This window comes from Tachypleus tridentatus, chromosome 7, assembly GCF_004210375.1.
Source record: "Tachypleus tridentatus isolate NWPU-2018 chromosome 7, ASM421037v1, whole genome shotgun sequence".
In the NCBI taxonomy this organism is placed as follows: Eukaryota; Metazoa; Arthropoda; class Merostomata; order Xiphosura; family Limulidae; genus Tachypleus; species Tachypleus tridentatus.
In genome coordinates this window covers 95,439,316-95,454,437 of record NC_134831.1, presented here as the reverse complement: position 1 = coordinate 95,454,437, position 15,122 = coordinate 95,439,316, and the positions used below count along the sequence as shown (strand labels likewise).

The window sequence follows — 15,122 nt, the reverse complement described above, 5'->3', positions numbered from 1 at the left end:
TACACCAGTAGTGTGTGTAAACTTACAAATCAAACAATATTTTAATACACCAGTAGTGTGTGTAAACTTACAAATCAAACAATATTTTAATACACCAGTAGTGTGTGTAAACTTACAAATCAAACAATATTTTAATACACCAGTAGTGTGTGTAAACTTACAAATCAAACAATATTTTAATACACCAGTAGTGTGTGTAAACTTACAAATCAAACAATATTTTAATACACCAGTAGTGTGTGTAAACTTACAAATCAAACAATATTTTAATACACCAGTAGTGTGTGTAAACTTACAAATCAAACAATATTTTAATACACCAGTAGTGTGTGTAAACTTACAAATCAAACAATATTTTAATACACCAGTAGTGTGTGTAAACTTACAAATCAAACAATATTTTAATACACCAGTAGTGTGTGTAAACTTACAAATCAAACAATATTTTAATACACCAGTAGTGTGTGTAAACTTACAAATCAAACAATATTTTAATACACCAGTAGTGTGTGTAAACTTACAAATCAAACAATATTTTAATACACCAGTAGTGTGTGTAAACTTACAAATCAAACAATATTTTAATACACCAGTAGTGTGTAAACTTACAAATCAAACAATATTTTAATACACCAGTAGTGTGTGTAAACTTACAAATCAAACAATATTTTAATACACCAGTAGTGTGTGTAAACTTACAAATCAAACAATATTTTAATACACCAGTAGTGTGTGTAAACTTACAAATCAAACAATATTTTAATACACCAGTAGTGTGTGTAAACTTACAAATCAAACAATATTTTAATACACCAGTAGTGTGTGTAAACTTACAAATCAAACAATATTTTAATACACCAGTAGTGTGTTTTAAACTTACAAATCAAACAATATTTTAATACACCAGTAGTGTGTGTAAACTTACAAATCAAACAATATTTTAACACCAGTAGTGTGTGTAAACTTAAAATCAAACAATATTTTGATACACCAGTACACCAGTAGTGTGTGTAAACTTACAAATCAAACAATATTTTAATACACCAGTAGTGTGTGTAAACTTACAAATCAAACAATATTTTAATACACCAGTAGTGTGTGTAAACTTACAAATCAAACAATATTTTAATACACCAGTAGTGTGTGTAAACTTACAAATCAAACAATATTTTAATACACCAGTAGTGTGTGTAAACTTACAAATCAAACAATATTTTAATACACCAGTAGTGTGTGTAAACTTACAAATCAAACAATATTTTAATACACCAGTAGTGTGTGTAAACTTACAAATCAAACAATATTTTAATACACCAGTAGTGTGTGTAAACTTACAAATCAAACAATATTTTAATACACCAGTAGTGTGTGTAAACTTACAAATCAAACAATATTTTAATACACCAGTAGTGTGTGTAAACTTACAAATCAAACAATATTTTAATACACCAGTATTTTGATACACCAGTGTGTGTAAACTTACAAATCAAACAATATTTTAATACACCAGTAGTGTGTGTAAACTTACAAATCAAACAATATTTTAATACACCAGTAGTGTGTGTAAACTTACAAATCAAACAATATTTTAATACACCAGTAGTGTGTGTAAACTTACAAATCAAACAATATTTTAATACACCAGTAGTGTGTGTAAACTTACAAATCAAACAATATTTTAATACACCAGTAGTGTGTGTAAACTTACAAATCAAACAATATTTTAATACACCAGTAGTGTGTGTAAACTTACAAATCAAACAATATTTTAATACACCAGTAGTGTGTGTAAACTTACAAATCAAACAATATTTTAATACACCAGTAGTGTGTGTAAACTTACAAATCAAACAATATTTTAATACACCAGTAGTGTGTGTAAACTTACAAATCAAACAATATTTTAATACACCAGTAGTGTGTGTAAACTTACAAATCAAACAATATTTTAATACACCAGTAGTGTGTGTAAACTTACAAATCAAACAATATTTTAATACACCAGTAGTGTGTGTAAACTTACAAATCAAACAATATTTTAATACACCAGTAGTGTGTGTAAACTTACAAATCAAACAATATTTTAATACACCAGTAGTGTGTGTAAACTTACAAATCAAACAATATTTTAATACACCAGTAGTGTGTGTAAACTTACAAATCAAACAATATTTTAATACACCAGTAGTGTGTAAACTTAAACTTACAAATCAAACAATATTTTAATACACCAGTAGTGTGTGTAAACTTACAAATCAAACAATATTTTAATACACCAGTAGTGTGTGTAAACTTACAAATCAAACAATATTTTAATACACCAGTAGTGTGTGTAAACTTACAAATCAAACAATATTTTAATACACCAGTAGTGTGTGTAAACTTACAAATCAAACAATATTTTAATACACCAGTAGTGTGTGTAAACTTACAAATCAAACAATATTTTAATACACCAGTAGTGTGTGTAAACTTACAAATCAAACAATATTTTAATACACCAGTAGTGTGTGTAAACTTACAAATCAAACAATATTTTAATACACCAGTAGTGTGTGTAAACTTACAAATCAAACAATATTTTAATACACCAGTAGTGTGTGTAAACTTACAAATCAAACAATATTTTAATACACCAGTAGTGTGTGTAAACTTACAAATCAAACAATATTTTAATACACCAGTAGTGTGTGTAAACTTACAAATCAAACAATATTTTAATACACCAGTAGTGTGTAAACTTACAAATCAAACAATATTTTAATACACCAGTAGTGTGTAAACTTAAACAAACAATATTTTGACAAATCAAACAATATTTTAATACACCAGTAGTGTGTGTAAACTTAAAATCTTACAAATCAAACAATATTTTAATACACCAGTAGTGTGTGTAAACTTACAAATCAAACAATATTTTAATACACCAGTAGTGTGTGTAAACTTACAAATCAAACAATATTTTAATACACCAGTAGTGTGTGTAAACTTACAAATCAAACAATATTTTAATACACCAGTAGTGTGTGTAAACTTACAAATCAAACAATATTTTAATACACCAGTAGTGTGTGTAAACTTACAAATCAAACAATATTTTAATACACCAGTAGTGTGTGTAAACTTACAAATCAAACAATATTTTAATACACCAGTAGTGTGTGTAAACTTACAAATCAAACAATATTTTGAATACACCAGTAGTGTGTGTAAACTTACAAATCAAACAATATTTTAATACACCAGTAGTGTGTGTAAACTTACAAATCAAACAATATTTTAATACACCAGTAGTGTGTGTAAACTTACAAATCAAACAATATTTTAATACACCAGTAGTGTGTGTAAACTTACAAATCAAACAATATTTTAATACACCAGTAGTGTGTGTAAACTTACAAATCAAACAATATTTTAATACACCAGTAGTGTGTGTAAACTTACAAATCAAACAATATTTTAATACACCAGTAGTGTGTGTAAACTTACAAATCAAACAATATTTTAATACACCAGTAGTGTGTAAACTTACAAATCAAACAATATTTTAATACACCAGTAAAACTTACAAATCAAACAATATTTTAATACACCAGTAGTGTGTGTAAACTTACAAATCAAACAATATTTTGATACACCAGTAGTGTGTGTAAACTTACAAATCAAACAATATTTTAATACACCAGTAGTGTGTGTAAACTTACAAATCAAACAATATTTTAATACACCAGTAGTGTGTGTAAACTTACAAATCAAACAATATTTTAATACACCAGTAGTGTGTGTAAACTTACAAATCAAACAATATTTTAATACACCAGTAGTGTGTGTAAAACTTACAAATCAAACAATATTTTAATACACCAGTAGTGTGTGTAAACTTACAAATCAAACAATATTTTAATACACCAGTAGTGTGTGTAAACTTACAAATCAAACAATATTTTAATACACCAGTAGTGTGTGTAAACTTACAAATCAAACAATATTTTAATACACCAGTAGTGTGTGTAAACTTACAAATCAAACAATATTTTAATACACCAGTAGTGTGTGTAAACTTACAAATCAAACAATATTTTAATACACCAGTAGTGTGTGTAAACTTACAAATCAAACAATATTTTAATACACCAGTAGTGTGTGTAAACTTACAAATCAAACAATATTTTAATACACCAGTAGTGTGTGTAAACTTACAAATCAAACAATATTTTAATACACCAGTAGTGTGTGTAAACTTACAAATCAAACAATATTTTAATACACCAGTAGTGTGTGTAAACTTACAAATCAAACAATATTTTAATACACCAGTAGTGTGTGTAAACTTACAAATCAAACAATATTTTAATACACCAGTAGTGTGTGTAAACTTACAAATCAAACAATATTTTAATACACCAGTAGTGTGTGTAAACTTACAAATCAAACAATATTTTAATACACCAGTAGTGTGTGTAAACTTACAAATCAAACAATATTTTAATACACCAGTAGTGTGTGTAAACTTACAAATCAAACAATATTTTAATACACCAGTAGTGTGTGTAAACTTACAAATCAAACAATATTTTAATACACCAGTAGTGTGTGTAAACTTACAAATCAAACAATATTTTAATACACCAGTAGTGTGTGTAAACTTACAAATCAAACAATATTTTAATACACCAGTAGTGTGTGTAAACTTACAAATCAAACAATATTTTAATACACCAGTAGTGTGTGTAAACTTACAAATCAAACAATATTTTAATACACCAGTAGTGTGTGTAAACTTACAAATCAAACAATATTTTAATACACCAGTAGTGTGTGTAAACTTACAAATCAAACAATATTTTAATACACCAGTAGTGTGTGTAAACTTACAAATCAAACAATATTTTAATACACCAGTAGTGTGTGTAAACTTACAAATCAAACAATATTTTAATACACCAGTAGTGTGTGTAAACTTACAAATCAAACAATATTTTAATACACCAGTAGTGTGTGTAAACTTACAAATCAAACAATATTTTAATACACCAGTAGTGTGTGTAAACTTACAAATCAAACAATATTTTAATACACCAGTAGTGTGTGTAAACTTACAAATCAAACAATATTTTAATACACCAGTAGTGTGTGTAAACTTACAAATCAAACAATATTTTAATACACCAGTAGTGTGTGTAAACTTACAAATCAAACAATATTTTAATACACCAGTAGTGTGTGTAAACTTACAAATCAAACAATATTTTAATACACCAGTAGTGTGTGTAAACTTACAAATCAAACAATATTTTAATACACCAGTAGTGTGTGTAAACTTACAAATCAAACAATATTTTAATACACCAGTAGTGTGTGTAAACTTACAAATCAAACAATATTTTAATACACCAGTAGTGTGTGTAAACTTACAAATCAAACAATATTTTAATACACCAGTAGTGTGTGTAAACTTACAAATCAAACAATATTTTAATACACCAGTAGTGTGTGTAAACTTACAAATCAAACAATATTTTAATACACCAGTAGTGTGTGTAAACTTACAAATCAAACAATATTTTAATACACCAGTAGTGTGTGTAAACTTACAAATCAAACAATATTTTAATACACCAGTAGTGTGTGTAAACTTACAAATCAAACAATATTTTAATACACCAGTAGTGTGTGTAAACTTACAAATCAAACAATATTTTAATACACCAGTAGTGTGTGTAAACTTACAAATCAAACAATATTTTAATACACCAGTAGTGTGTGTAAACTTACAAATCAAACAATATTTTAATACACCAGTAGTGTGTGTAAACTTACAAATCAAACAATATTTTACATACAAACCAGTAGTGTGTGTAAACTTACAAATCAAACAATATTTTAATACACCAGTAGTGTGTGTAAACTTACAAATCAAACAATATTTTAATACACCAGTAGTGTGTGTAAACTTACAAATCAAACAATATTTTAATACACCAGTAGTGTGTGTAAACTTACAAATCAAACAATATTTTAATACACCAGTAGTGTGTGTAAACTTACAAATCAAACAATATTTTAATACACCAGTAGTGTGTGTAAACTTACAAATCAAACAATATTTTAATACACCAGTAGTGTGTGTAAACTTACAAATCAAACAATATTTTAATACACCAGTAGTGTGTGTAAACTTACAAATCAAACAATATTTTAATACACCAGTAGTGTGTGTAAACTTACAAATCAAACAATATTTTAATACACCAGTAGTGTGTGTAAACTTACAAATCAAACAATATTTTAATACACCAGTAGTGTGTGTAAACTTACAAATCAAACAATATTTTAATACACCAGTAGTGTGTGTGTAAACTTACAAATCAAACAATATTTTAATACACCAGTAGTGTGTGTAAACTTACAAATCAAACAATATTTTAATACACCAGTAGTGTGTGTAAACTTACAAATCAAACAATATTTTAATACACCAGTAGTGTGTGTAAACTTACAAATCAAACAATATTTTAATACACCAGTAGTGTGTGTAAACTTACAAATCAAACAATATTTTAATACACCAGTAGTGTGTGTAAACTTACAAATCAAACAATATTTTAATACACCAGTAGTGTGTGTAAACTTACAAATCAAACAATATTTTAATACACCAGTAGTGTGTGTAAACTTACAAATCAAACAATATTTTAATACACCAGTAGTGTGTGTAAACTTACAAATCAAACAATATTTTAATACACCAGTAGTGTGTGTAAACTTACAAATCAAACAATATTTTAATACACCAGTAGTGTGTGTAAACTTACAAATCAAACAATATTTTAATACACCAGTAGTGTGTGTAAACTTACAAATCAAACAATATTTTAATACACCAGTAGTGTGTGTAAACTTACAAATCAAACAATATTTTAATACACCAGTAGTGTGTGTAAACTTACAAATCAAACAATATTTTAATACACCAGTAGTGTGTGTAAACTTACAAATCAAACAATATTTTAATACACCAGTAGTGTGTGTAAACTTATAAATCAAACAGTATTTTAATACACCAGTAGTGTGTGTAAACGTGCAAATCAAACAATATTTTGATACACCAGTAGTTTGTGTAAACTTACAAATCAAACAATATTTTAATACACCAGTAGTGTCAGTAAACTTACAAATCAAACAGTATTTTAATACACCAGTAGTGTGTGTAAACTTACAAATCAAACAATATTTTAGTACACCAGTAGTGTGTGTAAACTTACAAATCAAACAATATTTTAATACACCAGTAGTGTGTGTAAACTTACAAATCAAACAATATTTTAATACACCAGTAGTGTGTGTAAACTTATAAATCAAACAGTAGTTTAATACACCAGTAGTGTGTGTAAACGTGCAAATCAAACAATATTTTGATACACCAGTAGTGTGTGTAAACTTACAAATCAAACAATATTTTAATACACCAGTAGTGTGTAAACTTACAAATCAAACAATATTTTAATACACCAGTAGTGTTAAACTTACAAATCAAACAATATTTTAATACATCAGTAGTGTAAAACTTACAAATCAAACAATATTTTGATACACCAGTAGTGTGAGTAAACTTACAAATCAAACAATATTTTAATACATCAGTAGTGTGAGTAAACTTACAAATCAAACAATATTTTGATACACCAGTAGTGTGAGTAAACTTACAAATCAAACAATATTTTAATACAACAGTAGTGTGAGTAAACTTAGAAATCAAACAATATTTTTGTGCACTAATAGGTTATATAAAGTTATAAGTCAAATATTACTTTAGTACTTCCACTAGATGTGTTGAAAAACTATTGGAAGATTAGGTGAAGTAATAAAATTTCAGTTGAAGTTTACGTGATCTTACACCCGGTATCACCTTTATCTACCAATATGACAAACATTGGTAAGATTTTGATTCGTCAAGGTTGAGGTATATCACGTGTGAACTGTATTTGAAATAAATGGTTTCATTAACTCCAGCGCTCCATTATTCAAATTTCATTGTGTTGCTTTAATACAGTTTTTAATCTGTTCAATATAGGTTTATCTATTTCTGTTGGCACTTGTCGTATTCTTCGAAGGCCCGGCATGGCCAAGCGTGTTAAGGCGTGCGACTCGTAATCTGAAGGTCGCGGGTTCGCATCACGGTCGCGCCAAACATGCTCGCCCTCCCAGCCGTGGGGGCGTTATAACGTTACGGTCAATCCCACTATTCGTTGGTAAAAGAGTAGCCCAAGAGTTGGCGGTGATGACTAGCTGCCTTCCCTCTAGTCTTACACTGCTAAATTAGGGACAGATAGCCCTCGAGTAGCTTTGTGCGAAATTCAAGCACAAACAAACGTATTCAATGTTATAAGTCTTCACAATTATGAATGAACTAACATAAGTTTATGTAGTATATTATGTTAAGATTTGTATGAATTAGTCTTGCTCTGTTGGTGTTCAGTGTTATAAGTCTTCACAGTTATGAATGAACTAACATGAGTTTATGTAGTATATTATGTTAAGATTTGTATGGATTAGTCTTGCTCTGTTCGTGTTCAGTGTCATAAGTCTTCACGCTTTTTTGCAGTAATTTTCTGTGCATAAAACAAAGCGTACATTAATGTGATTTAGTGTTTTATTTTTAATTTCGCGCAAAGCTACTCGAGGGCTATCTGCGCTAATTTAGCAGTGTAAGACTAGAGGGAAGGCAGCTAGTCATCACCACCCACCGCCAACTCTTGGGCTACTCTTTTACCAACGAATAGTGTGATTGACCGTCACATTGTAACGCCACCGCGACTGAAAGGGCGAGCATGTTTGGTGCGACCGGGTTTCGAACCCCCAACCCTCGGATTACTACTCGAACGCCTTAACACGCTTGGCCATGCCGGGCCCTGTCGTATTCAGCCAACATAGCATCCATTTCTTTCGAAAGCTGACTACGTTGTTCTGTGTTTTAAGTTTGAAGATTTTCTTTGACAATATGCTGCTTCAGACTTGTCGTACAAAATTAATTTTTTTTTCCTCTCTCTCTCTCTATTTTTAGGTTTTGGTTTCGTTACTTTTGAAAACGAAGACGTTGTGGACAAAATCTGCGAAATTCATTTTCATGAAATTAACAACAAAATGGTGAGAACGATTTGTTGTTTGTTTAGCCTAACTGGGGGAACAAGTAGAATCATTACAGATTTATAACACTGAAATTCAGGGTTCTGTTTCCCGCGTTGGACATAACTAATAACTCAGTCTAACTTTGTTCCATAGCGAACAAAAAATCCATTTATTTGTTCACGATATTCAGATTATAAACTAAGTATTGAGGATATTTTTTTGTGACATAGTTTTCACCAGTTTACCATCTCGACATCTGCAATGTGATGTCAAACGAAAGAAGAAAATTTATCATATAAGAACCGTTCGATAGACACTAGTAAAGATATTCACTCAGTAATGGCATTTCGGACAGTAAAATGAATTAAAAGGATTCGCTCCATTTGTCCGGAAATGGATTAAAAGTACGCGCCAGACAAACAAAATATCAGTGAGTGATGGGCTAGTCATCTAACCGAGAGGTTGACGCTGCATCCGGCCTAAACCACACCCATTATTAAGAGTCACTTAAATCGTAGTCCAATGAATTAAAATTTTCGCTCAGAACAGCGTTTCTCGTGCACAGGAAATCGCGCAGCTGATTAAAAGGACAAAGGAAGAGAAATCAGTTAATTGTAGCTGGCGGTTTAAACTTGCACATTTGGTGTGCTGTTCAGAAGTGGCTTCCTGATGAAGTTCACATTGGCACTTAACACGTGATTCTGTTTAGAAAACACGCGCGTGCGCGCCACGAATGGAAGACGTGCAGGAAACGAGGACTTTTATACTCTGAATCTCAGTGTAATCGGTTGACATTGCGCTTGACAACCGTATCTGACGAACTACCACTGCGTTCATAACTACCGTATTTTCCGCCTAATAAGCCAAATTTCTGGCCCTAAATTTTGGACCTGATTTTTGGGGGTCGGCTTATTGGCCGATCACCAGCTTTGGACCAAAAAATACCGAAGACCAAAATCGGCCCCAAAATCATACCTTTGATCTCACAGTTACGACAGAGTTATTTCAGTTGAATAAACTTTATTTATTAATAGAAAAGGTCTGTACATTACGAATGACATGTATTCATAGAAATAACAAAATTCATAAAAAAATACACACTTTAATCTCAGAAATTTATTAAAATCCATCAAATTCATCATCTTTATCGTCAGAAGCACCAAATAATAGATTCCAATCCTCGGCAGAGACCTGGTCGTCGTACGGGTTATTCTCTGGTGTTATTAGCTGAGTGAGTTGAATGTTGTCTTTCTCGTCCAACCACAACATATCATCTTCCGTTCCATTTGAAATGCTGCATTTTTTAAATAACTTCTCCACAGGTTCAACACTAATATCGTCCCACGATTTCACGACCCACTCACAGACGGTAGCGAGTGATGCATATTTCCGGCAGCAGTAAAACTTTGATTGCCGGAAACCATCCACTCATTCCAGCATTGACGGAGCCTGTCTTTAAAAGGTTTATTTAAACACACATCTAAGGGCTGTATCACAGATGTCAGCCCACCGGGAATAACTGCAATATCGGTATTGCATCTTTTGATCGCGGCTTTAACGTTTTCACACAGGTGGGACTTAAACATATCCCAAACGAGCAGAGATCTAGATTTCATCAGCCCGCCAGGACGACGCGCCCACACTTCGTTAATCCACTTGATGCATCCTTCGTCATCCATCCATCCGTTTTCTTGTACATGGACGATCACTCCTTTCGGATATTTCTTCTTCTTAGGAAATGTTTTTCTTTTGAAAATTACCATAGGAAGTAATTTTGTCCCATCAGCAAAGCACGTGTTAAGACTACAGTGAAACGTTGTTTCTCGTGGCCCGTTGTCTTAACCCAAACTGTTTTCTCGCCAGCTTTGTTAACGGTTTTGTTTCCAACCATATCGAAAAAAATCGGAGTCTCGTCCATATTCCCCATCATTTGTTTGCGATCTTCGTTTTCTCTCGAAGTACAAGGCTGTGTCGCTTCATGAAGCGGGTACACCAGCTGTTGGTTGTCTTAAAGTCTCTTGAATTTTCTTTATTTCAACCAGCCCACTTTAGTGCAAAACTACGGATCTGGGCACGCGTGACAGTCAGGCCACTCTGCCGGTTTTCATTCACCCATGTCGCTACATCTTCTTCCAGTTTTGGTTCATTTTTCTGGTTATAGTTATTTGTTTTGGACATTTCTTTTAGCACACATTCTGCTTTCTTCCATTCACGGACCTGTTTTTCATTCACACAGTAATGGCGAGCGGCATTCATATTTGAGGTTTTTAAGGCTAGCTCTACTACATTCAGTTTAAAAGCAGCATCATAACGCATTGTTTTTTTTGCAGGTGTAGACATCTTTGGCTTTTGACGGTACAATGATAAACTCCCACTACATACCCCTGGTATTTATACCCTGGGTTAGTGATTTTAATTACTGAGTAAAAATTCTGGAATTTCATTAGTTACCTAATTACAGTGAATGGAGCCAATAACGAATGACATATTGATTCCATCTCTGTCTCAATACGACACGTTCTGCTTTACTACAGAACGCCAATGATCACACACAACATGCATGCTGACGCTGAAACGAGACTAAGAAATCATTTTGAAGAAACTTGTCACTTCTTAAAAATGGCTTCGTCTTATTGGGCGGTAATAAGCAAAAACCCTCATTTTCAGAGCTGAAGATTGGCCTCGGCTTATTCGGCGATTCGGCTTATTAACCGGAAAATACGGTAATTATTACCCTTTATGATATGTTACTTGTATTATTAGCACACTGAAATAATCGATTAGTATTGTCACTAATTTCTTACTAGTTTTCTCAATACATTAAGATAAGTGACGACAATGTTTCCTGATTTGTTAACAGTTTTATTAACTCACCGAAATCATCGATTATTATGTTATTTCATTTTTTACGAGTTTTCTTTACACACTAAAATAACCAATTATTATGTTACTTCATTTGTTACCACTTTTTAACACACTAAAATAATATGTTAATATGTCATCTCATTTGTCACCAGTTTTCTCAACACACTGAAATAATCGATTAGTCTGTTACTTCGTTTGTCACCGATGGGAAGCTCGTAACTGGCACGTTTCCCATTCGCACGGTGGCAGCACAATCGTCAGGACCCTTCACCTTCTTTGTTGCTGCCTATTCTGGATGCGCACTATTTCCGGATAAATACACAGTGTTTGGTCCTTATATGTCGTATGTAACTTATTTAGGAACATGAAATAACTAATATATAAATACACTATGTGTATTGTATTTGTGTGTTACGGCAAATTTTCTTTTTCTCAAGTGAATCATAAACATTTAAATTGGCGATAATATAGGCCTTGTTATTGATTTCAATGTCATTTAGGCCTAAAAAAACAAGTATATAGTAGGTACATGACTAAACTAAACAATGTCAGTTTTATGGTGACAGTGAGCTTGTGACATTCCTTGATTTTTACGTTTACTAAGGCTAGTGTTTTGTTATAGGTGAATATTTTAATTACGAAAATGATTAATTCATTGTAGCATGCCAGGGACAGATTATAGTTACTTACCTATAAGTTACAAAGATATATCGTATTGAGCAGAAATTGTATGTCACAAGAAAGATATCATAGTGTGCACAGCTTTGAAATTATTATACCTCGCACTCCATGCATTCCTGGATTGACTGTGAACATCCTGGTGAACGCTGGTTTGACATAACAATGTTGTAGTTCGATTCAGGCGTTTTGTTTGGCGAGCTGCCTTCTCCTTTGCTTCCGATGTCTGTGAAGCCATCTACGTAAACACACTCGGAACTGCGTTTGGTCGCAAACGTTTTGCTTAAGGTTCATAACTTGAAAGATAACTATTTATAAAACATATGTATTACTGAAATCCACGTGCACGTGCATGTGTTATGATGTACAACTTGTCATACTTTTAAATATTGACAACATTGGGTTCATACAAAATCATAAAGGCTCTAGAAGCAAAAAACAACAACAACAACAACAAAACTGATTAGTGATGGTGGCAGGTGGTGTGTGTGTGTGTAGGTATGTGTCATTGTATGTGGGTGTATGTATGTGTGCGTTCCTCGGCCCCTGTGGTGGTGGTGATGGTTGAGATAGTAGGGAGAAGAAATGGGTGTCTTTTGTTGTTGTTGTTTTAAAATACTGGAATGATAATTACCAAAAGATGTTTCACTGTAGTAATCTGTCGGTACGAAGTGATCATGGCACACGACACAGCTTGATCCGGGTTCCCTCACACGAAACTTGTCCTTAGGATCAGCTCTTCTGATGGCCAGAATTCCGCGTTTTCGAACACACTCTCTCTCCTTACTCGTATTAAAAGAAATCGCTGTCCACCACGATTTTTGCACAAAGGAACACAACATTCTGTTTACGGCATACTGTTGTTTTCTGTTAAACTGACACTGTCAAACACCGAAAACAACCAGACAAATATGGTGCTTGTACCCTCTCGATTGTGTTGCCGCCCAGCGACCACATCAGAACTACGATATTACGAGTCGACCATTTTTTTAACACACTGAAATAATCGATTCGTGTGTTAGATCATTTGTTACCAGTTTTCTCAACACACTGAAATAATCGATAAGTCTATTACCTCATTTGTTATCATTTTCTAACGTACTGAAATAATCGATTAGTATGTTACATCATTTGTTACCAGTTTTGAATACACTGAAATAATCGATTAGTGTGTTACATCATTTATTACCAGTTCTTTTGAACAGATTGTAGTAAATGATGAAAATGTCACTTACTCTGCTGTTAGTATTTTTAGTTCACTAAAATATTCTAATTTTATATGAATTTAATCACTTTAGCATTCTCAACTCTCTGCGATGATCGAAAGATAAGTGGATATTACATCCATATTTTGTAACTTATTGCCATTTATTCAAAAAGAAACGTTGTTGCAGGTTGAATGTAAAAAAGCTCAGCCTAAAGAAGTCATGATGCCCAGTGCCGCTATGCGAGGCAGAGGTGCTGGTGGAGGAACGTTCGGTAAGCTAGCTCAAACTGACTTATCCACCTTGTCAGATATGTTCTCTTACAGTAATTACCCACGACCTGTTTATTTTTACAGTTAATTTAAAATATTAAAAAGTATACCAGTTTTCCATTCAATAAAGTAGATTATGAAACTACTGATATTAGAAGAAAATCTACTCTTTACGTTATATTACAATTTCTTTTAAAAACTAGCTATGATTTCACATCGAACCAGAGGTTAGGCTTAACGAAAGTTGTGTTCGGATACTGTACGATGAAAATATTGACAGTACAAACACATTAGAACTCTTATAGGCTTAGTAAAGCTGACGGTAAAAAAATACAAATAACGTTAACCCTAGCGGTAGTACATGAAACCTTAAGACACTGGGATAAACGATTCTTTCCGTGTCACGTTTGCGACCAAACAACCAATTAATCCAATAATTAAGTGACGTCACTTATAGTTTTACATTGTTTCGTATTCAGTTTCTCATGCTTAGTTTAGACTGAGTGGGTTGGAAGCTTTGGGAACACGAAGAGTTGGAGAAATGTGTGAATTATTCAAAATGTCAGTTTGTTTTTTGTGAGAGGGTGTAATTCAATTATATTTAAAACGAAAAAATAACAAGGTTTTGTTAGGTGAAATCTTTGAACTTCTTCATTCAGACCAAAAATTTGAAGACTGTTATTTATTATCAAGATGCATTCTAGAACAACTGTTGCTTTAAACAAATCTACTGTACTATCGACATATCCCTCATTAGCAGTTTGACCGCAAAATCTATTATAACAACACTCAAGACTTCCACTCCAGAAGATGCCTATGCACTTTACTATCTAATGCGCATGCGCACTTCATTTCAACGGACACAAACACAAATATATTTTAGTAGACAATTTGTGCAAGAAGATATTAAAAGCTTGTGAATTTTTTTAAAAGATATAATATTAAGTGGTATACTAACATTATACGATTATTA

At 32.0% G+C, this 15,122-nt stretch overlaps 1 protein-coding gene across 17 annotated transcripts in view; it reads left to right on the top strand.

Annotated features, from left to right (window-relative positions):
* Positions 1-15,122, top strand: part of LOC143256242 (RNA-binding protein Musashi homolog Rbp6-like) — a 291,694-nt gene that overhangs the window by 232,269 nt on the left and 44,303 nt on the right. For all 17 annotated transcript variants that reach the window (XM_076513181.1, XM_076513180.1, XM_076513184.1 and 14 more), the window contains 2 exons: positions 9,065-9,147; positions 14,067-14,151. In XM_076513181.1, coding sequence (XP_076369296.1) covers positions 9,065-9,147; positions 14,067-14,151 — 168 coding nt within the window. The remainder of the gene's footprint in view (positions 1-9,064; positions 9,148-14,066; positions 14,152-15,122) is intronic.